Source organism: Zootoca vivipara, chromosome 12, assembly GCF_965207765.1.
Source record: "Zootoca vivipara chromosome 12, rZooViv2.hap1.1, whole genome shotgun sequence".
NCBI classification, from domain to species: domain Eukaryota; kingdom Metazoa; phylum Chordata; class Lepidosauria; order Squamata; family Lacertidae; genus Zootoca; species Zootoca vivipara.
In genome coordinates this window covers 53,848,606-53,875,446 of record NC_142595.1, presented here as the reverse complement: position 1 = coordinate 53,875,446, position 26,841 = coordinate 53,848,606, and the positions used below count along the sequence as shown (strand labels likewise).

Below are 26,841 nucleotides of genomic sequence, written 5' to 3'. Positions count from 1 at the left end.
ACGTTTCTCTGCTGTATGAATTCTTTGGTGGGAAGTGAGAGTTTGCTTCAAGGTGAATCTCTTTCCGCACTCTTGGCATTGAAAGGGTTTCTCCCCACTGTGAATTCTCTTATGTCGCCATAACTCTTTTCTTGCAGCAAAACACTTTGTGCATTCTAAGCACTCATACGGCTTCTCCCCTGTATGAATTCTTTGATGGGAAGTAAGACTGTCCTTCCTGGAAAAGCTCTTTCTACATTCCACACACTGGTATGGTTTCTCTCCGCTGTGAATACTCTGATGCCGTTGGAAGTATCTGCTCGTAGTGAAGAACTTCCCACATTCCAAGCACTGATATGGTTTCTCCCCGCTGTGAATCCTCTGATGTAGACGGAGGTATCTGCTTGTAGTGAAGAACTTTCCACATTCCAAGCACTGATATGGTTTCTCCCATGTATGAATTATTCGATGGGAAGTGAGATAAGAGCTGCGACTGAAGCTCTTTCCACATTCCAAGCACTGATATGGTTTCTCCCCACTGTGAATTCTTTGATGGGATGTGAGATTGGCCCTCTGACTGAAGCTCTTCCCACATTCCAAGCACTGATATGGTTTCTCCCCACTATGAATTCTCTTATGTTGATGAAAGTCACTTCTTGTAGTGAAGCACTTCTCACATTCCAAGCACTGATATGGTTTCTCCCCTGTATGAATTCTCTGATGGGAAGTAAGACTATTCTTCCGACTGAAGCTCTTTCCACACTCCAAACATTGATATGGTTTCTCCCCTGTATGAATTCTTAGATGCGAAGTGAGAGGGCTGCTCTGACTGAAGCTCTTCCCACATTCCAAGCACTGATATGGTTTCTCTCCGGTATGAATTCTTTTATGGGCTTTGAGATGTGAGCTGTGATTGAAGCTCTTTCCACATTCCAAGCACTGAAATGGTTTCTCCCCTGTATGAATTCTTTGATGAGAAGCGAGATTGCTGCTGTCACTGAAGCTCTTTCCACATTCCAAACACGGATAGGGTTTCTTCCCAGTAGGATTTCTTTGATGGGAAGTGGCATGGGAACTCTGACTGAAGTTCTCTCCACACTCCAAATCTTGATATGGCTTCTCCACTGTGTGGATTTTGTCGTGTTGTCCCATGTTCTTAATTTCTGATTCCTCACCCCCTGCAACGAAGAGAGGAACAGATCAGAGCCTAAGAAGGAAATGGAGTTCCCAGTTTTTGAACAATGCTCATGAACATTTGTGATAAAGGAAGATCTGAAGGGAGTTAGATGGGAAGTTTTACTGCAGAGTTCACTGCCTGACTGACATTCACTGACATATTTATGGGAAATTCAGATTCAAAAAGCCTGTTCTTGTCTGGGATGAAATTTTTTCGGCTCAATCATCGAACCAACTCCCGCTGCAGGGTCAGAGGTATATTTGAATATGAATTGGATTCTCTGACTACCAATTACCAATTTAATCCAGGGGAGAATTAAATTGCTGGATAATGACAGAATTCTAAATGGGGCTGGAAAATATCTTTAAAAAAGCTCAAAACTAAGTACTGGTGATTTCAAAAGATCAAAATGAATATACAGTTCTGAAACTTTGCCTTTAACTTGTAAGCTACACTGTTCGTAAATCTCCTTTCTTCGATTGTTTTTCCTATGCGGAATGGACTGAAAACCGATGGTAACTTTTTAAAAGTTCAGAGAAGCGGAGATGATCAAGGGAGAACTAATAGATCATAATTAGTAAATTATAGCAGAAATAACACTGAATGCCTTTTGATTTTTGCAATGTCATAAACCGGCAGCTAAGAGATGAAATGTGCAGAATGGCTGGAGAGGTTTGAGAGAGACTGCAGATGAGAGAATGGACAGAATCTGTTGGGAGAAAAACCTGAGACAGCAGTAGATGAAGAAAAGTCCACAGCTTTACAACTGTATGAAGGGATGAAAGAAAGAAAGAAAGCTGTTCCAAAGCCAGAAGAGATTTATGAATGGTTGGAGGTGGCAAAGACTGAGGACTGAGATGGAAATTAATACACAGGAAGGAAAAGCTTCTCATATATTGGAAATCAGTTTGGAGAAAGACTGGAGGGCATGGCATGAAAAGAATTTGTTTCCTTTTTCTTTGAACTGCAATGATCAATTGGAAAAAGGGCCATATTTTATGGAACGAAGTTTCATAGAATCATAGAGTTGGAAGAGACCACAAGGGCCATCCAGTCCAACCCCCTGCCAAGCAGGAAACACCATCAAAGCATTCTTGACATATGGCTGTCAAGCCTCTGCTTAAAGACCTCCAAAGAAGGAGACTCCACCACACTCCTTGGTAGCAAATTCCACTGCCGAACAGCTCTTACTGTCAGGAAGTTCTTCCTAATGTTTAGGTGGAATCTTCTTTCTTGAAGTTTGAATCCATTGCTCCGTGTCCGCTTCTCTGGAGCAGCAGAAAACAATCTTTCTCCCTCCTCCATATGACATCCTTTCATATATTTGAACATATCACCCCTTAACCTTCTCTTCTCCAGGCTAAACATACCCAGCTCCCTAAGCCGTTCCTCATAAGGCATCGTTTCCAGGCCTTTGACCATTTTGGTTGCCCTCTTCTGGACACGTTCCAGCTTGTCAGTATCCTTCTTGAACTGTGGTGCCCTGAACTGGACACAGTACTCCAGGTGAGGTCTGACCAGAGCAGAATACAGTGGTACTATTACTTCCCTTGATCTAGATGCTATACTCCTATTGATGCAGCCCAGAATTGCATTGGCTTTTTTAGCTGCTGCATCACACTGCTGACTCATGTCAAGTCTGTGGTCTACCAAGACTCTTAGGTCCTTTTCACATGTACTGCTCTCATGTTTGATTTAACGAAGACACAATAGGCACAAACTATGATATTTTTATTCTCCTTCATGGATCACTGCCTTGTTGTGGCGAAGGGGCTTGAATAATTTAGAGAACCTATGAGCTATTCCATGCAGGGCCACCCAAGATGGACAGGTCATAGTGGAGTTTTTACTAAATGTGATCCACCTGGAGCAGGAACTGGCAAGCCACTCCAGTATCCCTGCCTAGAAAACTCCATGGACAAAAACAACAGGGATATAAAAGTTGTGACACTGGAAGACAAGCCCCTCAGGTCAGAAGGCGTATAACATGATACTGAAGAAGAGTGGAGGACAAATACAAAATAGATTCAGAGCTGATGAAGTGTATGGGCCAAAGACGAAAGGTCGCTCAGTTGCGGATGTGCCTGGAAGCGAAAGTCCAATGCTGTAAAGAAAAATATTGCATAGGAACCTGGAATGTAAGATCCATGAACCTTGGTAAGCTGGATGTGGTAAAAAATGAGATGGCAAGAATAAATATTGACATCCTGGGCATCAGTGAACTAAAATGGACGGGACTGGGAGAATTCAGTTCGGATGATCATTATATCTACTACTGTGGGCAAGACTCCCATAGAAGAAATGGAGTGGCCCTCATAGTCAACAAAAGAGTGGCAAAAGCTGTACTGGGATGCAATCTCAAAAATGATATAATGATCTCAATACGAATCCAAGGCAGACCTTTTAACATCACAGTAATCCAAGTTTAGGGACACGGGTGGCGCTGTGGGTTAAACCACAGAGCCTTGGGCTTGCCAATCAGAAGATCAGCGGTTCGAATCCCCGCGACGGGATGAGCTCCCGTTGCTCGGTCCCAGCTCCTGCCAACCTAGCAGTTTGAAAGCACGTCAAAGTGCAAGTAGATAAATAGGTACCGCTACAGCGGGAAGGTAAACGGCGTTTCCATGTGCTGGCCACATGACCTGGAAGCTGTACGCCGGCCTCCTCAGCCAATAATGCGAGATGAGCGCTGCAACCCCAGAGTCGGTCACGACTGGACCTAATGGTCAGGGGTCCCTTTACTTTAATCCAAGTTTATGCATTAACTACCGGCGCTGAAGAAACTGAAATTGAACAATTCTATGAACACTTACAACATCTTCTAGAAATGACACCAAAGAAGGATGTTGTTCTGATTATAGGGGATTGGAATGCTAAAGTAAGGAGTTAAGAGATAAAAGGAACAACTGGCAAGTTTGGCCTTGGAGTTCAAAACAAAGCAGGGCAAAGGCTAATAGAGTTCTGTCAAGAGAACAAGCTGGTCATCACAATCACTCTTTTCCAACAACACAAGAGACGACTCTACACATGGACATCACCAGATGGGCAGCATCGAAATCAGATTGATTATCTTCTCTGCAGCCAAAGATGGAGAAGCTCTATACAGTCAGCAAAAACAAGACCTGGAGCTGACTGTGGCTCAGATCATCAGCTTCTTATAGCAAAATTCCAGCTTAAACTGAAGAAAGTAGGAAAAACCACTGGGCTAGTAAGATACAATCTGAATCAAATCCCTTATGAATACACAGTGGAAGTGAGGATTTAGATTAGGTGGACAGAGGGCCTGAAGAACTATAACATTATACAGGAGGCAGCAACGAAAACCATCCCAAGGAAAAGGAAATGCAAGAAAGCAAAATGGCTGTCCAATGAGGCCTTAAAAATAGCAGGGGAGAGGAGGCAAGCAAAATGTGAAGGAGATAGTGAAAGATACAGGAAATTGAATGCATATTTCCAAAGAAAGAGCAAGGAGAGAAAAGAGGGCCTTCTTAAACGAGCAATGCAAAGAAATAGGGGAAAACAATAGAATGGGAAAAACCAGAGATCTGTTCAAAAAAATTGGAGATATGAAAGGAACATTTCGTGCAAAGATTGCCATAATAAAGGACAAAAGTGGAAAGGACCTAACAGAAGCAGAAGACATCAAGAAGAGGTGGCAAGAATAGACAGAGAAATTATACCAGAAAGATTGTGCCAGACATCCTGGAGAGTGAAGTCCAATGGGCCTTAGAAAGCACTGCTAATAACAAGGCCAGTGGAAGTGATGATATTCCAGCTGAACTATTTAAAATTTTAAAAGATGGTGCTGTTAAGGTGCTACACTCAATATGCCAGCAAGTTTGGAAAACTCAGCAATGGCCAGAGGATTGGAGAAGATCAGTCTACATCCCAATCCCAAAGAAGGGCAGTGCTAAAGAATGCTCCAACTACCGCACAATTGCACTCATTTCACACGCTAGCAAGGTTATGCTTAAAATTCTACAAGGCAGGCTTAAGCAGTATGTGGACCGAGAACTCCCAGAAGTGCAAGCTAGATTTCGAAGGGGCAGAGGAACCAGAGACCAAGTAGCAAACATGCACTGGATTATGGAGAAAGCTAGAGAGTTCCAGAAAAACATCTACTTCTGCTTCACAGGCTACGCAAAAGCATTTGACTGTGTCGACCACAGCAAACTATGGCAAGTTCTTAAAGAAATGGGAGGGCCTGATCACCTCATCTGTCTCCTGAGAAATCTCTATGGGGGACAAGAAGCTACAGTTAGAACTGGATATGGAACAACTGATTGATTGGTTCAAAATTGGGAAAGGAGTACGACAATGCTGTATATTGTCTCCCTGCTTATTTAACTTATATGCAGAATTCATCATGCGAAAGGCTGGGCTGGATGAATCCCATGCCAGAATTAAGATTGCCAGAAAAAATATCAACAACCTCAGATATGCAAATGACACAACTTTGATGGCAGAGAGTGAGGAGGCATTAAAGAACCTCTTAATGAGGGTGAAAGAGGAGAGCGCAAAATATGGTCTGAAGCTCAACATCAAAAAAACCAAGATCATGGCCACTGGTCCCATCACCTCCTGGCAAATAGAAGGGGAAGAAATGGAGGCAGTGAGAGATTTTACTTTCTTGGGCTCCTTGATCACTGCAGATGGTGACAGCGGTCACAAAATTAAAAGACGCCTGCTTCTTGGGAGAAAAGCAATGACAAACCTAGACAGCATCTTAAAAAGCAGAGACATCACCTTGCCTACAAAGGTCCGTATAGTTAAATCTATGGTTTTACCAGTAGTGATGTATGGAAGTGAGAGCTGGACCATAAAGAAGGCTGATCGCCGAAGAATTGAGGCTTTTGAATTATGGTGCTGGAAGAGACTCTTGAGAGTCCCATGGACTGCAAGAAGATCAAACCTATCCATTCTGAAGGAAATCAGCCCTGAGTGCTCCCTGGAAGGACAGATCGTGAAGCTGAGGCTCCAATACTTTGGCCACCTCATGAGAAGAGAAGAATCCTTGGAAAAGACCCTGATGTTGGGAAAGATTGAGGGCACTAGGAGAAGGGGATGACAGAGGACGAGATGGTTGGACAGTGTTCTGGAAGCTACCAACATGAGTTTGACCAAACTACGGGAGGCAGTGCAAGACAGGAGTGCCTGGCGTGCTCTGGTCCATGGGGTCACAAAGAGTCAGACAGGACTAAACGACTAAACAACAACAACATGATATTATTAAGATTTGTCAGAAGCCTTGACGAGAATTCATCATAATGAAGTGGAGAATGGCCATACTGGAAATTTAATGAAAACAACCAATGAACTTTCTGATTGGATAAAGGTGAAGCCAAGAGGCCTGGAAGGGAAGATTGAGAAATACCATCTTGCAGAATGAGAAAAGACTGGATATCAAGAAAGCCAGAAGTTCTTCTGGAATGAATAATTTGAATATTTTGAATGTTATATGCATAATTGGCAGACAGAGAAGCAGAAGACACTCCTTCCCTTTATGTTTTATCATTTTCTTATCTTGCGTTACCTATTACTTTTAATTTTTGTTAGTTTTCTGTCAACATCAACTACATGTGTGTGTGTTGTTTTTTTTTGAATTTTCATATCTTGGATAAGGAAGGTGATGGAGAGAAGCTGAAGGGCTGAGGAAAGGGGACGAGGCTCCCAGGTGAGAGCTGGGAGGGTTCGCTCTTCTGGGTCTGGAATAAGGATATAAAGAGCTTGGGCTTATTATACTTTGTTAAAAAATAAAAAGTCCCTTTGCTCAACCAAAGAATGGACAGAAACTAAAATCTGACAGAAGCGACTTCCACTTCCCTGAACACTCAGAAAGCCTGTCCACATCCTGATCCTTGTGCAAAAAGGCAGAAGTGGAGGAACAATTGTTGTTGTTGTTGTTTAGTCGTTTAGTCGTGTCCGACTCTTCGTGACCCCATGGACCATAGCACGCCAGGCACTCCTGTCTTGCACTGCCTCCCGCAGTTTGGTCAAACTCATGTTCGTAGCTTCGAGAACACTGTCCAACCATCTCGTCCTCTGTCGTCCCCTTCTCCTAGTGCCCTCCATCTTTCCCAACATCAGGGTCTTTTCCAGGAATTCTTCTCTTCTCATGAGGTGGCCAAAGTATTGGAGCCTCAGCTTCACGATCTGTCCTTCCAGGGAGCACTCAGGGCTGATTTCCTTAAGAATGGATAGGTTTGATCTTCTAGCAGTCCATGGGACTCTCAAGAGTCTCCTCCAGCACCATAATTCAAAAGCATCAATTCTTCGACGATCAGCCTTCTTTATGGTCCAGCTCTCACTTCCATACATCACTACTGGGAAAACCATAGCTTTAACTATACGGACCTTTGTCGGCAAAGTGATGTCTCTGCTTTTTAAGATGCTGTCTAGGTTTGTCATTGCTTTTCTCCCAAGAAGCAGGCGTCTTTTAATTTCGTGACTGCTGTCACCATCTGCAGTGATCAAGGAGCCCAAGAAAGTAAAATCTCTCACTGCCTCCATTTCTTCCCCTTCTATTTGCCAGGAGGTGATGGGACCAGTGGCCATGATCTTGGTTTTTTGATGTTGAGCTTCAGACCATATTTTGCGCTCTCCTCTTTCACCCTCATTAAAAGGTTCTTTAATTCCTCCTCGCTTTCTGCCATCAAGGTTGTGTCATCTGCATATCTGAGGTTGTTGTTAGAAGATGTTAGAAAATAAAGATGTTAGAAAATAAATTTAATAGAAATAAGGATACTATTGAAGTAAGTTTAGAGAGTTTGGAAAATAGAATGGGGAATATGAGAAGAAAACTGCATTTTTGCAGTTTTCTTCTCATATTCCCCATTCTATTTTCCAAACTCTCTAAACTTACTTCAATAGTATCCTTATTTCTATTAAATTTATTTTCTAACATCTTTTCCCATTTCCTCCCTCCCCTCCTCCCCCCCAGCACTCCCTCTGCCACCGAGAGCCCCAGAGGAGAGAAAGGGAGAGGCAATGGTTCTTTTTCCAATTGGGATTTCCCTCCCTCCCCACCCTCCCCACCCCAGGAGCCCCCCCTGCCACCAGGAGCTCCCCGTAGATCGCAGTCTCTTGGGAGTTGGTGCCTGAGGTAAAGGGAAGGAGCCTTGTGGGGAGACAGTCATAGGGGTGGGGCAACCAGGGAGATGAGATTCTGAGCCCAAATAAATCTCCCCGCTAAGGGCATTTCTCTCCCTTCCTCACTGCTTCTGTCAAACTGCCCTTAACAAAGGTTCAAAATGCCATAAATTAAGGTTTATGCACTCAGGATAATGAGTAGCCCCTTCACCTTAACTCTGAATGTCACTAGCATTATTCATTATAAATTGTTTTTAGGACATCTGGAGAGTCTTTCCATCCCATATGGGATATCTGTTGCATATCTGAGGTTGTTGATATTTCTTCCCGGAGGAACAATATCCACAGACAAAACAGTCCCTAGCCCTCCATGCAAGGTGAGCTGTGGGGGTGTGAGAATCCCAGGTGATCTAGGGGGCAATGTTGGGATCCAGCAAAATATGGGAGGTTTGTCACGGAGAAATATCTATTGAATTCCAAAGCAGATATGATGACCCAACAGGGAACTTTACCAAGAGAGATCATGGTCCTACAAGTCTCCTCCATGACGTCCTGATGCAGAGCTCTCTGGGCAGGATCCAGCAACGCCCACTCCTCAGCCGTGAAAGAAACAGTGACATCTTCAAAAGAAACTGAAGCCTGAAAGAAAAATATCCTCTTAGGCAGCAAAAAGGTTATTTCCTGCACGTTGCTCTTTTGCTTCCTGCCTGGATTGTTTTAATCGGATTGGTCTGCTGCACATTTTGATTATTGATGCTTCTTATAATGCTTTAATGGAGTTCTTTCAGTGTATTTTAATGATGGTATGAATCTTAGTGAAAATGGGTGGAACTCCACCTTGTTTTATTCAGATCATTCTCTCTGTGCATCCAGTTTGCCAAATGGAATAATCCCTCTCTCCTCTCCCTGAGTTTTGTTCTGGGATGGAAAGACTCTCCAGATGTCCTAAAAACAATTTATAATGAATAATGCTAGTGACATTCAGAGTTAAGGTGAAGGGGCTACTCATTATCCTGAGTGCATAAACCTTAATTTATGGCATTTTGAACCTTTGTTAAGGGCAGTTTGACAGAAGCAGTGAGGAAGGGAGAGAAATGCCCTTAGCGGGGAGATTTATTTGGGCTCAGAATCTCATCTCCCTGGTTGCCCCACCCCTATGACTGTCTCCCCACAAGGCTCCTTCCCTTTACCTCAGGCACCAACTCCCAAGAGACTGCGATCTACGGGGAGCTCCTGGTGGCAGGGGGGGCTCCTGGGGTGGGGAGGGTGGGGAGGGAGGGAAATCCCAATTGGAAAAAGAACCATTGCCTCTCCCTTTCTCTCCTCTGGGGCTCTCGGTGGCAGAGGGAGTGCTGGGGGGGAGGAGGGGAGGAAGGAAATGGGAAAAGATGTTAGAAAATAAATTTAATAGAAATAAGGATACTATTGAAGTAAGTTTAGAGAGTTTGGAAAATAGAATGGGGAATATGAGAAGAAAACTGCAAAAATGGAGTTAAAGATGAAAATCAGAAAAAGGGGGAGGTAGGGGAAGCCCATAATAATACAATGATTTTAAAAAAAAGAAAAGAAAGGAATAATTAATAATTGTTCCTCTTTGTTTTTTCATTTGTTCTTTTTTTTCTTTTTTTTCTTTTTTTGCAGCTGTTCTTTTTTCTTTTTCCTTTTTTTTCCCCTATTCCTGTGGTTTTTCTCTTTTTTTCTTTTTTTGGGTGATTTTTGATCAAGTTTAGATAAATAGTTGGGTGAACACCCACCCGCTCTCTTCTTATATCCCTAGGATCTCTCGGTGGCAGGGGGGGGTTCTGGGGAGAGGAGGGGGGTGGGGACAAACCCAACTACAAGATGTACCACCTTCGACTGCGCACTGTCCATGGGAATACCTCATGGGGGGGTGGGTTGGAAGAAGGAGGAAAACATGTTATTTTTTTTGTTTATGTGTTTATTTCCTTGCTTTGTTAATATGCAAAATCAATAAAAATTAATTTAAAAAAAAAAAAAGAGACTGCGATCTACTCCCAGTGTACAAAAACTGGCAGTGGTCTACCCATTTCATTGGATGGAGGAGGAGCAGTGAGGCAGGAGAGCATTGCCCATAGTTGTTTAGCTTTATTTAGGGGGGTGGCACAGTTGCTGAGTTTTATGGGGGGGGAATTAACAGACAACTCCAAAGCTAACAAGCAAGCACAGCGTTTACCCAACGAATGTCTCAACAATTGTCGGCCATGGAGGAACAGAGAGAGAGGTGTGGGAGGTGGAGATAGTTTTTTCTACCACATCCTATATAATAAAGTGCAAGTGTCTCTGCGTCCAGCCCCTGTGTCCGTGGGATTGCGCTACTGCGCATGTGCCCCCCAGACAGCCGTTGGGACTTGGAGCGCAGAGACGGAGCGCGTTGGCCGGCGCATAAGGGAGCTCAGCCTCTCGGCGTTCGGAGCAGCTCTCGTGAGAGAATCCAGAGGACGCGCGAGATAGCTGCACGCAGCCGCACTCGCGAGGCCGTTTACTTCTCGCATGGACTTACTTCTAAGCGGCAGTGGCCGTTACAAGTGGCGGCGGGCGAGCAATGTCAGCTCTGCGCATGTCCCCGAGGTTGCTAGAGCACCAGGTCTGTTCTACCACCCATTAATTTAACGGGCTTCATGACTAGTCATCTATAATCATCCCGCAATCGACAGCAATCTCCAGGCAGGGGCATAGCAAGGGGAGGCGTAGGGGGTGGGCCACCCCGGGTGCCACCCTGGAGGGTGACACTCGGCGCCCCCTCCCTGGCCCGCCCCTTGCCTCCGCCCGCAAATGCGCAGTCTGTTCGGGGTGCCGGGGTGCGGCGGCTCCACGGTGTGCCGCATGCGCGCGGCGGCCCTTACGGGGTGCTGCTTTTGTGCAACACCCCTTAACGGGCCGCCGTGTGCGAGCGGCGCTCCGTGGAGCTACCACAGCCAGCGGCACCCTGAACGGACTGTGCAAGCACCGGATCTAGCATGGGGTCGTGCTGACTACGCACACGCTAGATCCAGCACTTGCACAGTCCGTTCTGGGTGCTGCTGCTGGTGTGTGGCAGCTCCACGGTGTATGGCGGTTTAACAGGCCACCGTGCGCAAGCGGCGCTCCGTGGAGCCACGGCACGACAGCGGCCCCCCCGAATGGACTGTGCAAGCAGCGGATCCAGCGCGTGCGCAGTCAGCATAGGGTCACGGTGATGTCATTACACCGTTACGTAGCGACACCGTGCCCCCTGGGTGCATGGTAATTTGCCACCCTGGGGGTCGCGGCGCCTCGCTACGCCCCTGTCTCCAGGGGATGTACCTGTCGATGGTGGTCAACCGGTTAGACATTGCTGTTTTACCTGATCCGGTTCCTCAGCCGCTGCTTCCCCTCCACCAGGATGAAGAGATGGATGAGGAGGTCTTGCCGGCATCCTTCTTTCACCTGCGAGAGACAAAGGGAAGTGGGGAGACAGGAGTGCATGATACTTCTCTCAGAGCTGCCTTTGTGCCCATTTCATATTTTAGTTATGTTAAAATACATCTCTTCTCCGTTGGCCTCTTGGCCCCAAGTGTCTTCCCCCAAATACTGAAAGAACCCCCAGATTAGTTTGAGAATCACCAGAATGTGACCACACAGAGGAAAAACTCCTTCCTCCTTACCCAGCGGCCTCTCTCTGGTGTCCAGTGAAGTCCTCTCTGTCTCAGAGGAATCGGGACCCGTTTCTGCAAAAAGATCCTTTTCCTGAAAGAGCAACAAGAATTTGTAATAGAGAATGTAGTAGACAAGGGTTAGAAACGGAATGGCTGGGACCAAAAATTGGGGGGTATCCAATGTCATTGCAAAAAAAAAAAGGATGGGATTTAGGGATCTTCTGCCTCCTCTTTGGAGCCCCTTGGGAGTATCCAAAGGAGAGTCTCTCTCACCTGCTTCTCCACCTGCTTCCTCTCCTCTGCCTGACTCAGGAGGAACCCTTCGGCCAGGGCCACCGCCTGGGAACTGGTCTCTGCTCCGCATTCCCTCACCCAGCTCTCCATCTCCGGGGGAAGGACAGCCAGGAACTGCTCCAAGATCACCAGGTCCAGCATCTCAGCTTTCGTGTGCCTTTCTGGCTTCAGCCACAGGTGGCAAAAGTGGTAGAGTCGGCTGCAAACCTCTCGGGGTCCTTTGGCCTCCTGGTAGCAGAACTGCCTGAACTGGTGGCTCTGGACCTCTGAGCAAAGGGTGTTCTCCTCACCCAGGATCTTCTGCACAGAGCTTTCCCAGCATCCCCCACTGTTCCCAGGTTCCATAGCATGGCCTCTTCCTTCTCCAGGGCCAGCCAAGTCTTGCTCATCCATCTTTAGGAAGGAATCGATTTTTTCTTTGGCCAAGTTTTGTCTGTCTGATTTAGAGGTGCTGGAAAATACTGCAAAGGAAATAATTGTTTTGTTATGAAATTGGCACACAGTGAGCAGAAGAAGAAGGTCCCCTGAGCAAGTGTGGATGAGTCTTGCTAGGAACCAGAGTATGACTACATCACAGGCCAGACTCTGAGCTTTCTGGAAGAATGAAAGGAAGAAGAAGAAGAAGAAATCCTCTTGCCCTCCTAGGGAGAAAGTGACCAGGCCAAAAGTGGAGTCAATTGAAGGGGTTTCTGTGAGATGAATCAGCCTGGAGGCTCCTGCCTTTCAGTGTGTTCATCCAGGAATAAAGTCAGAACAATGATTCATTTATTCTGATTGTAATGTGGACACTAGTCTCTATTGAGGGTCCTAATCCTGGGCTCCTCAAGAGTTGCTCTCCCTCCCAGCCCCATTTCAGGGCACATTTCATTTCTGCTTCTGTCTTGTTTTCTAGCACTTTGCATCTCCAACGTCCCTTTTTCTTTCTTCCGAGGGCCAGATCCTGATCAGGGAAACCCCCTGAGGGCCAAGTGGGTGAGGCCAAAGTCCCTCTGGGTGGGAAAGTGCTAAAAAGCCAGGAAAAGAACAACTCGGTTTCTTTCTGTCACTGTAACTTGTTTTACATGGTTTTTAAAAGTGTGTTTAATGATGTCTTCTTCCCTGGGAACTCAAGGGGAAGCGTGGGTTATAAAATAATAATAATAATAATAATAATAATAATAATAATAATAATAATAGTGTTACACAGCTTAACCCCCGCAGAGCCATATATGCGTTGCTATTTGGAAACCCCTGAGGAGTGGGATTGCCAAGAGAGAGGGAAACTGAGGGAAAGTGAGCCCAAGTTTGAAGCAGAGAAGGAAGCTGTGCTGCGTCCAAAGGATTAAACTCATCACTGAGAAAAGGAGGAAAGAGAAACCGAGGGAAGCATTTCACCTCCTCTTCTAGGAACCTGAAGTGGAAATATTGATTTTTAGCAAGAGAAGTTGAAGAGAAGCTGTGCATTTACTACATCTTCAGATTTAGTGCCATTAAGAAGTTCACTGTTTCCTGAAAAGACACAACTCCTGACCCAACTTGGTTTTGTAAATAAAACCTTTCTTATTCGTTCAATGTCTCCCTGAGTCTCCAAGCATTTAAGGTTTCCCTCACACAAAACCCAAGAAATAACCTGTGGTGGTTGAAAATATATCTAGAGGAGTCCTAGAGAGTTGGAGGGTTTGCCTCAAATGGTGGAAGAGTCAGGGCAGGAAATATAACCCATGAGGAGAATGAATTCCTACAGAAAGTTGTCTGTTTTGTGAGGGAAAGATGGTTCTGTGAGGAGAAGGGAGAGGAGAGAGTCGGGCAGAAGCAGAAATGGAGGGAAAAACCTCTGAGGGAATTTCAGGCAGGAGACAAAATGGAGGAAACCAAAACCTGACAGAGAAGCTCAGGCTTGGAAGAAAACAGATTCAGTTGGCTGGAAAAAGGGGGACAAGGAAAAAGAGGCTCCGCTGGCAATAAAAGGACATATTTTGAGCTAAAACTCAGGCGGAAGATGCAGAAAGTCAGATCCAGAGGGCGAGAAAAGAGGCACAAAAAGAAATGTCCCTCAAGCGCAGGAGATGCTACTGAGGGCAGAAAGGGGAGAAAGAAATGTCGGCGTAGTAAATAAAAGAGATTTCCCTTAAAAGGAGACAGTTCTACCAAGGATGCGAAGACAAGTTATACTTCATTTTTCTATCTGCCACCAAAGAAACCAGTTTCTCAGATTCTTAAAAAATAATAATTCATAGCTGCAGACAGACAACTTACAAATACATTAATAAAAATATGTAGGATTATGACAAGGCTCAATTCAACACTTTGCAGGTTTCATGCATCAGAGGATTCATTTAATAAAATTAATTTTATTTGTATACTGCCCTATAGCCACAGGTCTCAGGGTGCTCACATCATAAAATCACAATATTCAAAACACAAAATACATACTAAAAACAACCAAAACCAATAACCCCCCAATAGGAGCCTGGGAAGAGAAAGATGTGCAAAGACTTCTAGGTAATGACTTAGCCCAGCAGAATAAGTTGCCCAGAGTGGCTGGGGAAACCTACTCAGATGGGCAGGCTATAAATATTATTATTAATATTATTATTATTATCATTATTAAATGTAGTAAGCAGAAGTAGGCCCAAAATTGCCAAGCAACAGGCATAAATAGCTGAGCCACAGGCACCTCAGCCGAGCACAGAGAAAACAATGCAGAGGAATTATTACATATTATTATTATTATTATTATTATTGAAGAATTATCATCATCATCATTCCATGCTGCAAAGTACTTAGCAGAGCAAAGGCAGGATTACATTTAATTACGCAAGGCAAACAAAAAGATTGTTGAAAGTCCAGGTCTTTGAAAAGAAGATTGACTGCATACCCTCCAACATTTCTCTAATGAAAATAGGACCTCCTATTCCTTTACTATTATTATTATTATTATTATTATTATTATTATTATTATTATTATACTATTTACACCCCACCCATCTGACTGGGTTCCCCCAGCCACTCTGGGAGGCTTCCAACATATAAATAAATATAAATAAACATTTAAAAACTTTCCTATAGTGGGCTGTCCTGAGATGGCTCTGGGGTCAGAGAACTGTAGATTTGGAAGGGTCTCCTGAGGGTCATCCAGCCCACCCCCTGCAATGCAGGAATCTCAACTCAAGCAACCCTGAGAGAGTCTTTCCAAGGGATCCTGCTCCTCTTTCCAGCCTCGGTTTCCTTGGATGGGGAGACCTCCAGTGATGCTCAACGCTCAAAAGATCCTCTGCTGCATGTCTGAATGGGCACATGAGTGTCAGCCAGGAGTCCGGATAACACCCTTGTCTGATTCATGGGTGGTGGTGGGGAAAGCTTCACTTCAACTGAGGAGCTCAGCATGAGAAGAGGAGCCCTGCAGGATCAGGCCAGTGGGGCCCCTCTGGATTCCCCCCTCCTGTTCCTACTGGGGCCTCAATGGGAAGCCCCCCAGCAGGACTGGGGCGCAAGAGCCCCTCTCTTTCCCTGGGATTCAGGAGCATCGCTGGGGAGACAAGAGCTCAGCCCTCCCGCCTGAAGCCAAGCAGAGCCCCTCCTCCTCCGTGCACGGGTCCCAGCCCTGCATCCTGGGGCAGGGAGTTCCATAGGCTTGACTCTGCACCGCAGGAAGAAGCGCTTTCCATCTTCCAACAGACTTTCTTTATTGCATAGGTCAGGTTTTCCTTTTTATTTTTTGCGTATATTTTAAGTCCAAATGTTCCTGTTCGGCCCCTCCCTTGCTGGTGATCAATGCTTTGAACTGGGTTTCTTTGCAGGGCCTCCTTCCCTCCCCTCCCCAAAGGGCCAAAAGGAGAAAAGAGTTGCAGGCGCCCTGGGACCTCGCCCCCTCCCGGGCTTTGCAGAGAGGAAGCGGGCTCCTTGCTCCCCGGACTTGGGGGGCGGTTCCCCCCAGCTGCATGATCTGAGCATCCCTCCCCCTGCCTGCTCCCTCCTTTGCAGCCCTGCCCCCCTTTGCACCCTTTGCAAGAAGAGAGAAGAGACTCACCGGAGCCCAGAAGGGGCAGAGCAGAGAGACAACTGCGCCCCTCCTCTTGCAGAAGCAGGAGCCCCCCAGGCTGCGCTTGCAGGAGAGAAGGAAGGGGGCAGAACAGAAGCAGGACCCTCTGCTACCTGGAATGGAGGTCCCCCCCCCACCCCGTGCATGAGCTGAGAAGGCCCTCCTATGCACCCCCCTTCACCCCATTGCACCCTATGCAAGAGAACAGAGACCCACCGGATTCCCAAGAGACCACCGAGGCAGCACCTGCAGAGTAGAGGCACTTGGGAGGGAAGGGCTTTGGCTCACATCCCACCCCCACCGGTAGTTTCTCTCTCCTCTCTAGGAATCCAGCTTAGTTCCTTTTAACCCTTTGCAAGCCAGCGCAGCCCCGTTATGCAACGGGAGAAAAGGCTTAAATCTGTCAAATTCCAGCAAGTTGCCTCTCACTCGGCTTTCCTCTACTAGACATCCCCAAACGCTACATAGGAAAGTCGGCCACCCCACCCCACCCCCCTTGGACATTTCGTTGGCTCTTTGCTGAAACTATTTCCAACTCTACAAATAACATTTTTGAGGAGAGGCGAGCCGAACTGGAGACTGTGCCCCAAATGCAGTCGCACCGTAGATTTCTATGATGGCATCATGGTATTTACAGTTTTATTTTCAACTCCTTTCCTAACGATCGCTGGCGTGAAGTTTGCCTTTTTCACAGCCACCACACACTGGGTCTACATCTTCATCCAGCTGCCTCCTATGACCCCCAAGGTCTCGCCCCTGGTCCATAGAATCATAGAGTTGGAAGAGACCACAAGGGCCATCCAGTCCAACCCCCTGCCTAACAGGAAACACCATCAAAGCATTCTTGACATATGCCTGTCAAGCCTCTGCTTAAAGACCTCCAAAGATGGAGACTCCACCACACTCCTTGGTAGCAAATTCCACTGCCGAACAGTTCTTACTGTCAGGAAGTTCTTCCTAATGTTTAGGTGGAATCTTCTTTCTTGTAGTTTGAATCCATTGCTCCGTGTCCGCTTCGCTGGAGCAGCAGAAAACCACCTTTCACCCTCATCTATATGACATCCTTTTATATATTTGAACATGGCTATCATATCACCCCTTAACCTTCTCTTCTCCAGGCTAAACATACCCAGCTCCCGAAACCGTTCCTCATAAGGCATCGTTTCCAGGCCTTTGACCATTTTCGTTGCCCTCTTCTGGACACGTTCCAGCTTGTCAGTATCCTTCTGGAACTGTGGTGCCCAAAACTGGACACAGTACTCCAGGTGAGGTCTGACCAGAGCAGAATACAGTGGTACTATTACTTCCCTTGATCTAGACGCTATACTCCACTTGATGCAGCCCAGAATTGCATTGGCTTTTTTAGCTGCTGCATCACACTGTTGACTCATGTCAAGTTTGTGGTCTACCAGGACTCCTAGATCCTTTTCACATGTACTGCTCTCAAGCCTGGTGTCTCCCATCCTGTATTTGTACCTTTCAATTTTTTTTTGCCCAAGTGTAGTACTTTACATTTCTCCATGTTAAAATTCATCTTGTTTGCTTTGGCCCAGTTGTCTAATCTGTTAAGGTCATTCTGAAGTGTGATTCTGTCCTCTGGGGTATTAGCCACCCCTCCCAATCATGGTCTGAGGGACAGTGGACTGGCCCATGGCTGGAAAAGGTTGCTGACCCCTGGACTAGAGGATCCCTGGGGGTCCCTTCCAACTCTACAATTCTGATTCACTCTTAGATCCAGATTGAATGCAGTAGCCAATATCTTGGCTATCATCAATCACCACATTATTATTTCTGAAAGCAACTTGCTGACAGAAAGGCGTTCAGTTTGCCATGTTTCTCCCCTGTAAGTCCCAATTAAGGGAGAATTATGCCCTGTATGTCCCACAATTGAATTGCAACATTCCCAGGGTGTCCACCTTGGCTGGAAAGGTTTCCTTATACATTTTTGAATGGGGAAATGACAAGCGACCAAAGATGGCCAGGTGTATGCAGAAGCACATTTGATTAACAGTCTACGAGGCAAATCTTTCAGAACCCCAGACAGCAAATGTGGCACACACAAGCGCACAAACCCTTGGTCATCTTGGTCGCCCTGCTCTGCAAATGTTTCAGCTTGTCAAAGATGAAGCAGATCCAGAACTCTGGCACAGAAGGTTTGGCCACAGAGACATCAAAGTCCCTGTGGAATTGCAATGCAAGCAGCTTGCTACAGGGACGAAGGCAATCCAAAATGCATCAGCCACAACAAAGTGTGTCAGTTGCGTCACTGAGAAAAGTGTTAAGGCTTCTTTTCCTTCATGTATAACAGAAAAGCACCAGAGTGTAGTGTGCGCAGATGGGTGTGGCATGCTTAATGTTCCCGCCTTAGGGAAGAATAAGTACATTCTAATTTTTCTGGATGTTTCCTCAAGGTACTGTGTTGTGTATCTTCTAAAAGAGAAAAGTGAAGCAGTGGAGATGTTTATAAAATACCTTGCCACAGAGAGCAACAAGTTTCAGAGGAAACCTACAACTCTAGTCGGCGACAACGGAGGTGAGTTTACCTCGAGCCACATGAGAACCCTCCTGGAAGAGGAAGGGGAGGTGTGCGAGCCACACCATGCAACAAAACTCAAGCATGGAGGGAAAGTTTCGATCTCTTGTGGAGATGACTAGGGGCATGCTGAGGGACTCTGGACTCGTGACGCTTGTCCAGCAGTACATCTAACGGTGTTTCTCTTATCCATTGTCTCTAGACACACACCTTCAACATTCAAACATATTACTTAACACAGTGGTTTTCAACCCATATGCTGTGGCACCTTGGGGTGCCTTGAGTGATGCTCAGGGGTGCTGCGGGCAACTCTGGCCTTCCTTCCTTCCTTCCTTCCTTCCTTCCTTCCTTCCTTCCTTCCTTCCTTCCTTCCTTCCTTCCTTCCTCCCTTCCTCCTACGATTCCCTCTCATGTCGCTGGCACTGCTGTTTGTTGCAGCAGCCTAGGTTACAAGCTCCCCTGGCGAATGGTGCCTCTGGGGCTGGCCAGGGGGTGCTGGTTCCTTACCAGGAGTTGAAGGAGGTTTGGAGTAAGCACTCAAGCGGGCGAGGGAGCCCAGCCAGCCAGTCTGCCAGCCCTTGCTGGTGGAAATGGACAGACAAGCCCCAGGCCCCTGTGGGGCAGGGTGAGGAGGCACCTCTCTTTGGGGCAGAGGGGCGGCTCAGAGACCGGGGGGGGGGTGGCAGCAGCTGCCCAGAGGACTCCCGAGGAGAGGAGGCCGCTGAGGGAACACTCTCCAAGGGAGGGTGTTTGAAAAGGTGAGGGGCTGCCAGCTCTGCAGGCAAGGGGTGGCATAACGGCTCCTGAGCCCCACAGGGGAGCTGCAGAAAGAATGTAGTTAGTCAAGGGAGCCGTGGACTCAAAAAGGCTGGAAACCTCTGGGTTAGCATAACCTCTCCACCGAGAATATTGAGCGGTTGTTATAACAAGGTATTGATTTTGGTCATTAACAAAGTTAAAGAAAGAGGTCCATGCGTCTTGGAAGGTGTCTCTCTTCTTCATTATGCTTTTCATTGCCCTCCCGTGTCTGGTGAGACGCTCATTGCTGTATACAGTAGCCAGGTTTGCTCTGATGAAGAGCTCTAGATGAGCTCTGCTCATGCAGAAGTCTAGTTGATCTCCCTGTGTTGTGCTGCCACCGCCTTCGCTCAGAGGGGCTCTGGCAGCGCCCAAACCCTCCTGCGCCACCTCCCCACTGCATTCAGGGGGCACAGCTGTGAGCTGGGTCTTGACTGGGTCTTCCAACAAACACCCCCTTTATCCCTTTATTCCTGGTGGCACCCCAGAGAACTCTTCCCTGAACACATCACCCCTAAAGTAGTGAAGAATGAAGTGTGTGTTGGAACACAACTTATTTATTTAAAAATTAACTTTGTATACATAAGCACATGGTTTCGAATGCCACAGGGTGCCTAAGAGGAGATATGATACCTGAGAGATCTCAAGGGCTGTCCCAGGGAAGTAAGAAACCTGAACCTTAAATCACAAGGGAAGCTGCATGAACAATTCTCTTAAGCGGGAAGTTGCTCGTTTTATTGAATTGGAATATAATGGTTGATTAACAAATGTAACTTTCTATATGGAAAATGTAACTTTCTATATGGAAAATAAAACAAAACACAGTATTATCACAAAAAAGGGAGGTCTTGAATACTGAGACATGAGGAATGCTTGAGGGAGCTGGGGATGTTTTATCACAGAGAAGAGTGTGTGGAGATAGGATAGGCACCTTCTAATATCTAAAGGGATGTCACATGGAAGATGTGATTTCTCCTGCTCCGGAGGACAGAACACCAACCAATGGCTCCAAGTTACAGGAAAGATGATTGAGACTAAACATCAGGCAGAACTTCTGAAGTGAAGATCTATTGGACTGGAGCAGGCATCCCCAAACTTTGAACCTCCAGATGTTTTGGACTACAATTCCCATCATCCCTGACCACTGGTCCTCTTAGCTAGGGATCATGGGAGTTGTAGGCCAAAACATCTGGAGGGCCGCAGTTTGGGGATGCCTGGACTGGAGGAACAGATTCCATCAGAAGGTGGCAGACTCTTCTTCATTGAAAGTTTTTAAGCAGAGGTTGGATGGTCATCTTTCGTGGATGCTTGAGTTGAGATTCCTGCTTTGCAGATGGTTCGGCTAGATAACCATCAGAATCCCTTCCAACTCTAGGATTCCATCCTCCTATGATTCTCCCCGCTGTGACTTCTTTGATGGGGAGTGAGCTTGATCTTTCAAAGGTATTTCCACATTCCAAGGACAGTTATAGTTTCTCCCTTGTATGAATTCTTTGTGGGAAGTGAGAGAGATGCTGTGACTGAAGCTCTTCCCATATTCCATGCACTGATAGGGTTTCTCACCTGGATGAGTTCTCCGATGTGAAGTGAGGTGGGCCTTCTGACTGAACTTCCTACCACATTCCGAACACTGATATGGTTTCTCCCCCGTATGGATTCTTTGATGGGAAGTGAGAAAAGTACTCTTACGGAAGCTCTTCCCACATTCCAAGCACTGATAGGGTTTCTCTCCTGTATGGATTCTTTGATGGGAAATTAGATTAGTTTTCTCATTGAAGCACTTCCCACATTCCAAACAATGATATGGTTTCTCCCCCGTATGGATTCTTTGATGGTTAGTGAGAACGGAACTCTTACTGAAGCTCTTCCCACATTCCGTACACTGATATGGTTTCTCCCCTGTATGAATTCTTTCATGGATAGTGAGGTGGGCCCTTTGACTGAAGCCCTTTCCACATTCCAGACACTGATACGGTTTCTCCCCTGTATGGATTCTTTGATGGGAACTGAGGTGGGTCCTCTGACTGAACCTCTTCCCACATTCTAGGCACTCATACGGTTTCTCCCCTGTGTGAATTTTTTGATGGGAAGTGAGATGGGCTCTCTGGTTGAACCTCTTCCCACATTCCAAGCACGGATATGGTTTCTCCCCTCTATGAATTCTTTGATGGGAAGTCAAACTTATCTTCCAGACAAAGCCCTTCCCACATTCCAAGCACTGATATGGTTTCTCCCCACTGTGAATTTTCTGATGTCGACAGACACTTGTGCTTATATGAAAGCCCTTAACAGACTCCAAGCACTGATAGGGTTCCTTCCCAATGAGATTTCTTTCATGGGAAATTGAACGGGAGCTCTGATTGAAGTTCTTTCCAGACTCCGAATATTGATATGGCTTCTCTGTGTGGATTTTGTCATGGTTTCCCTTGTTCTTAATTTCCAGTCCATCACCACCTGCAATGAAGAGAGAAATGGATTAGAGCCATAGGAAGAAATGGAGCCCCTCCCCCCCTTATTGAACAATGTTCATCAACACTTTTGAGAGAGGAGGAACGGAAGGGAGTGAGATGGAAGGACTTTCTTCAGGGTTCACTGCCTTTGTTGACTGGCATGCATGGACAATATTTATGGAAACCTGAGATTTGGCAAGACTGTCTCTTTTCTATTTTGTTTGACTCAATCATGGTATCTGGGCCATCTCTATTGTCTGTCATCTCTTTGTTCAACAAAAAAACCAGACCAGAGCAGACAAAAGCAAAAACAAAAAAATTGTTGGAATCTGTTGTACAATGCCTTTATAAAACGACGTGGATGAAGAAATTTAGGAGATGCTCATCCAATTTTCAGATGACACCAAACTGGGAAGGGTAGTTAATGTCACAGAACCAGACAGAAGACAGAACCAGAATTCAAAATGACCTTAACAGATTGGAGAACTGGGCCCCAGATAACAAAATGAATTTCAATACGGACAAATGTCAGGAAGAACAAGATGCACAAATATAAGATGGGGGCACCTGGCTTTACGGTAGTACATGTGAAAAGTATCTAGAGATCTTAGTTGACCACAAGCTTAATATGAGACAATAGTGTGATGCAGCAGCAAAAAAGGCAAATGATCTTCTAGGCAGCATCAACAGAAGCCTAGTGTCCAGATCAAGGGTAGTAATAGTACCACTCTATTCTGGCTTGGTCAGACCACATCTGTAATAGGGTTTCCAGTTCTGGGCATCACAATTTTAGAAGGATGTTGACAAGCTGAAATGTGTGCAGAGGAGGGCAGCCAAGATGATCCAAGGTCTAGAAACCAAGCCTTATGGGGAACGGTTGCAGGAGCTGGATATGTTTAGCCTGCAAAACAGGAGACTGAGATATGATAGCCATCTTCAGATATCTCAAGGGCTGCCACATGGAAGAGGGAACAAGCTTGTTTTCTCCTGCTCTGGATGGCAGGATCCAAACCAATGGCTTGAAGTTACAAGAAATTAGATTCTGACTAAATATCAGAAACAACTTTCTGAGGGTAAGAGCTGTTGAACAGTGGGACTGTCTCCGTCGGGATGTTGTGGACTTTCTTTCCTTGGAGGTTTTTAAGAAGAGGTTGGAAGACCATCTGTCATGGATGCTTTAGATGAGATTCCTGCATTGCAGGGGGTTGAGCTAGATGACCCTTGGGGTCAGTTCCAACTCTACAATTCTATGATTCTATGATTCCCTAACCACTCTGAAGTCTATATTTTTAAAAGTCCATGGTAGTTCAAACCAGCCAGACCATGGTTTAAAAAGGCATGAATGGAGAAATATATAATATTCACAGGCAAAAGAGTCCCTAGCCCTCCATTCAAGGGGAGCTGTGGGGGTGTGAGAATCCCAGGTGCTCTAGGTGGTGCTGTTGAGATCAATCAAAATATGGGAGGCTTGGCACATAGATATATTTATGGAATTTCAAAACAAATATTATGATTCAAGAGGGAACCATACCTAGAGAGGTCAAGATCCCACAATTGTCCTCCATGACTTCCTTATGCAGAGCTCTCTGGTCAGGATCCAGCAATGTCCACTCCTCAGCCGTGAAACAAACAGCGACATCTTCAAACGAAACTGAGCCCTGAAAGAAGAGTAAAAAGGTCGTCATCTTAGACAGCATAAATATTCGGTCCCAGCTCCTGCCAACTTGGCAGTTTGAAAGCACGTCAAAGTGCAAGTAGATAAATAGGTACCGCTCCGACGGGAAGGTAAACGGCATTTCCGTGCACTGCTCTGGTTCGCCAGAAGCGGCTTTGTCATGCTGGCCACATGACCTGGAAGCTGTACGCCGGCTCCCTCAGCTAATAATGCGAGATGAGCGCTGCAATCCCAGAGTCGGTCACGACTGGACCTAATGGTCAGGGGCCCTTTACCTTTACTACACATTGTTTTGCTGTTTTCTGCCTGTTTGTTGTGGTGGTGTTTTATTGGGTTTATTTCACTGCGCATTTTAACTATGGATGCTTATTATAATGTCTAAATGGAATTTTTAAATTGTGCATTTTAGTGCCCCACCCCTCAGCCTATCCCCCCCCCAGGCTCCTTCCCCCTACCTGATCCGGTTCCTCAGCCGCTGCTTCCCCTCCACCAGGATGAAGAGATAGATGAGGAGGTCTTGCCAGCATCCTTCTTTCACCTGCGAGAGACAAAGGGAAGTGGGGAGACAGGAGAGCAAGATGCTTCTCTCAGAGGTGCATTTGGGAGTTTGTCCTCATTTTATATTTTAGTTATGTTAAAATACATCTCCTCTCCATTGGGCTCTTGGCCTCAAGTGTCTCCCCCAAAATACTGAAAGAACCCAGAGTAGTTTGAGAATCGCCAAAATGTGACCACACAGAGGAAAAACTCCTTCCTCCTTACCCAGCGGCCTCTCTCTGGTGTCCAGCGAAGTCCTCTCTGCCTCAGAGGAATCAGGACCCGTTTCTGCAAAAAGATCCTTTTCCTGAAATAGGATTCCAAACAGAGAATGGGGAAGAGTATCAGAATAAGAATGGCAGAGGCAAAAACTTTAGAGGTTTCTGATATCCTTCCTTGGATGCTTTTCCAAAAAAAAAGGATGGGCCGTTGGTAGAGCATTTGGGATGCTCTCCTTTATCTATTGAACCCCTTGGGAGTATCCAGAGGAAAGTCTCTCTCACCTGCTTCCTCTCCTCTGCCTGACTCAGGAGGAAACCTTCGGCCAGGGCCACTGCCTGGGAACTGGTCTCCGCTCCACATTCCCTCACCCAGCTCTCCATCTCCGGTGGAAGGACAGCCAGGAACTGCTCCAAGATCACCAGGTCCAGCATCTCAGCTTTCGTGTGCCTTTCTGGCTTCAGCCACTGGTGGCAAAAGTGGTGGAGTCGGCTGCAAACCTCTCGGGGTCCTTTGGCCTCCTGGTAGCAGAACTCCCTGAACTGGTGGTTCTGCGCCTCTGAGCGAAGGGTGTCCTCCTCGCCCAGGATCTTCTGCCTGGAGCTTTCCCAGAATCCCCCACTGCTCCCAGTTTCCATGGCCTGGCCTCTTCCTGCTTCAAGGCCAGCTGAGTCTTGCTCATCCATCTGTGCTCTCGGGAAGCTTCCAAGAGAATGTAAGGAATCCCCCTTTTCACCTGTCAAATTCTGAATGAGAGGTGCTGGCAAATTCTACAAAGCAAATTCATTGTTCTGTTATAAAATTTGCACACTGTCAGGAGCATTAAGAAAGTTCTCTATTAAGTGTGGATGTGTCTCTGCCCTCCATATTCTAATAGTGTTTATTCATTTTTTTGCATAGGTCAGGTTTTCATTTTTTGGGTGTGTGTACATTTTATGTCCCAATGTTTCCATCTGGTTAATAAATGGGGTTTATTAATTTCATTGATTTGCATTATTTATCTATCTATATGAGTAACTTTGTATCATATAGATACATTTTTATATGCAACTGTGTATTTTTGCAATATTTTTGTTTACGTAGCCTGTGCTTGCTTTCGTTTCCTGTGCACTGCTTAGAGATATTTCTAATATAAATGAGGTATAGAAATTAAATAATCCATAAACTCCTCACTTTTTCCCTGACCCAGGGACCCCTCCCTAAAGTGGCAATAAGTGTATGGGTCCAAATAAATAATACAGTTGCAGACCTCCTGAGAACTCGCCTCATGCTCTGGCTTTACCGAACCTCTTGAGCTTACTGATCATAAGGTTGGCAGTTCGAATCTCCGTAATGGAGGGAGCTCCCGTTGCTCTGTCCCAGCTTCTGGCAACCTAGCAGTTCCAAAGCACGCCAGTGCAAGTAGATAAATAGGTACCGCTGCAGCGGGAAGGTAAACAGTGTTTCTGGGTGCTCTGGTTTCCGTCATGGTGTCCTATTGCATCAGAAGCGCCAGAAAAAGCGTCTCCAACCCCATCATTCAGCCTGGACACTGAGGTCCTCCTCTGAGGGCCTTTTAGCGGTTCCCTCCCTGTGAGAGGTGAGGTTACAGGGAACCAGGCAGAGGGCCTTCTCAGTGGTGGCGCCTGCCCTGTGGAACACCCTCCCTTCAGATGTCAATGAGATAAAGAACTATTTGACTTTCAGAAGACATCTGAAGGCAGCCCTGTATAGGGAAGATTTTAATGTTTGGTGTTTTATTTTGTTTTTAATATTCTATTGGGAATCACCCAGAGTGGCTGGGGAGGCCCAGCCAGATGGGCAGGGTATAAGTAATAAGTTGTTATTCTTATCAGTGCTTTTTTCTAAAAAAAATGTTTAGGGGTACTCTCATTTTCCTACTCATATTGAAATACTGCCCCTCAATGAGGCCAAACTTAGATTCAGAAAATGTTTAGGGGTATGTGTACCTATGCATCCCCCCAGAAAAAAGCTATTATTATTATTATTATTATTATTATTATTATTATTATTATTATTATTATTATTATTTAGTCCTGCTGGCCACATGACCCGGAAACTGTGGACAAACACCGGCTCCCTTGGCCTGAAAAGCGAGATGAGCGCTGCACCCCAGAGTTGCCTTTGACTGGACTTAACCGTCCAGGGGTCCTTTACCTCTTAGCAGGAGGAGGACCCTCTGCTCCCTGACTTGGGGGTTCTCCCCCTGCATGAGCCGAACAGCCCCCCACCCGAGCATGCATCCTCCACTGCAGCTCCTGCCCCAATGCACCCTATGCAAGAAGAGAGAAGAGACTCACCAGATCCCAGAGCAGAGGAAACAGCCCCCCTCTCCTTGCAGAGGAGACAAAACCCACCCCCTTGCAGGATAGGACATGAAGGCTTTTGCTTGGGAGGACCTGCTCTCCCCCCCCCTCACACTGCATTTATTTCC

General features: G+C 46.1%; 2 protein-coding genes across 2 annotated transcripts; both read right to left on the bottom strand.

The window, feature by feature from the left end:
* Nucleotides 1-94: 94 nt before the first annotated feature.
* On the bottom strand, nucleotides 95-26,841 carry LOC132593077 (uncharacterized). Its single transcript, XM_088655994.1, is given in 7 exon segments — nucleotides 95-265; nucleotides 268-1,157; nucleotides 8,758-8,884; nucleotides 11,589-11,671; nucleotides 24,414-24,495; nucleotides 24,692-25,177; nucleotides 26,708-26,841. Coding segments are annotated over 7 exon segments (1,827 nt in total). The 5' UTR covers nucleotides 26,834-26,841; the 3' UTR covers nucleotides 95-232.
* On the bottom strand, nucleotides 12,076-16,485 carry LOC148684166 (zinc finger and SCAN domain-containing protein 23-like). The gene is made up of 2 exons (XM_088656037.1): nucleotides 16,412-16,485; nucleotides 12,076-12,635 (listed from the first exon to the last, which is right to left on the bottom strand). The coding sequence occupies exon 2, from the start codon at nucleotides 12,565-12,567 to the stop codon at nucleotides 12,091-12,093; it is 477 nt and encodes a 158-aa protein (XP_088512163.1). The 5' UTR covers nucleotides 12,568-12,635; nucleotides 16,412-16,485; the 3' UTR covers nucleotides 12,076-12,090.

Coding starts and splice junctions, on each gene's coding strand:
- LOC148684166 (XM_088656037.1), bottom strand. CDS start 12,567: ATGGATGAGCAAGACTTGGCTGGCCCTGGAGAAGGAAGAGGCCATGCT.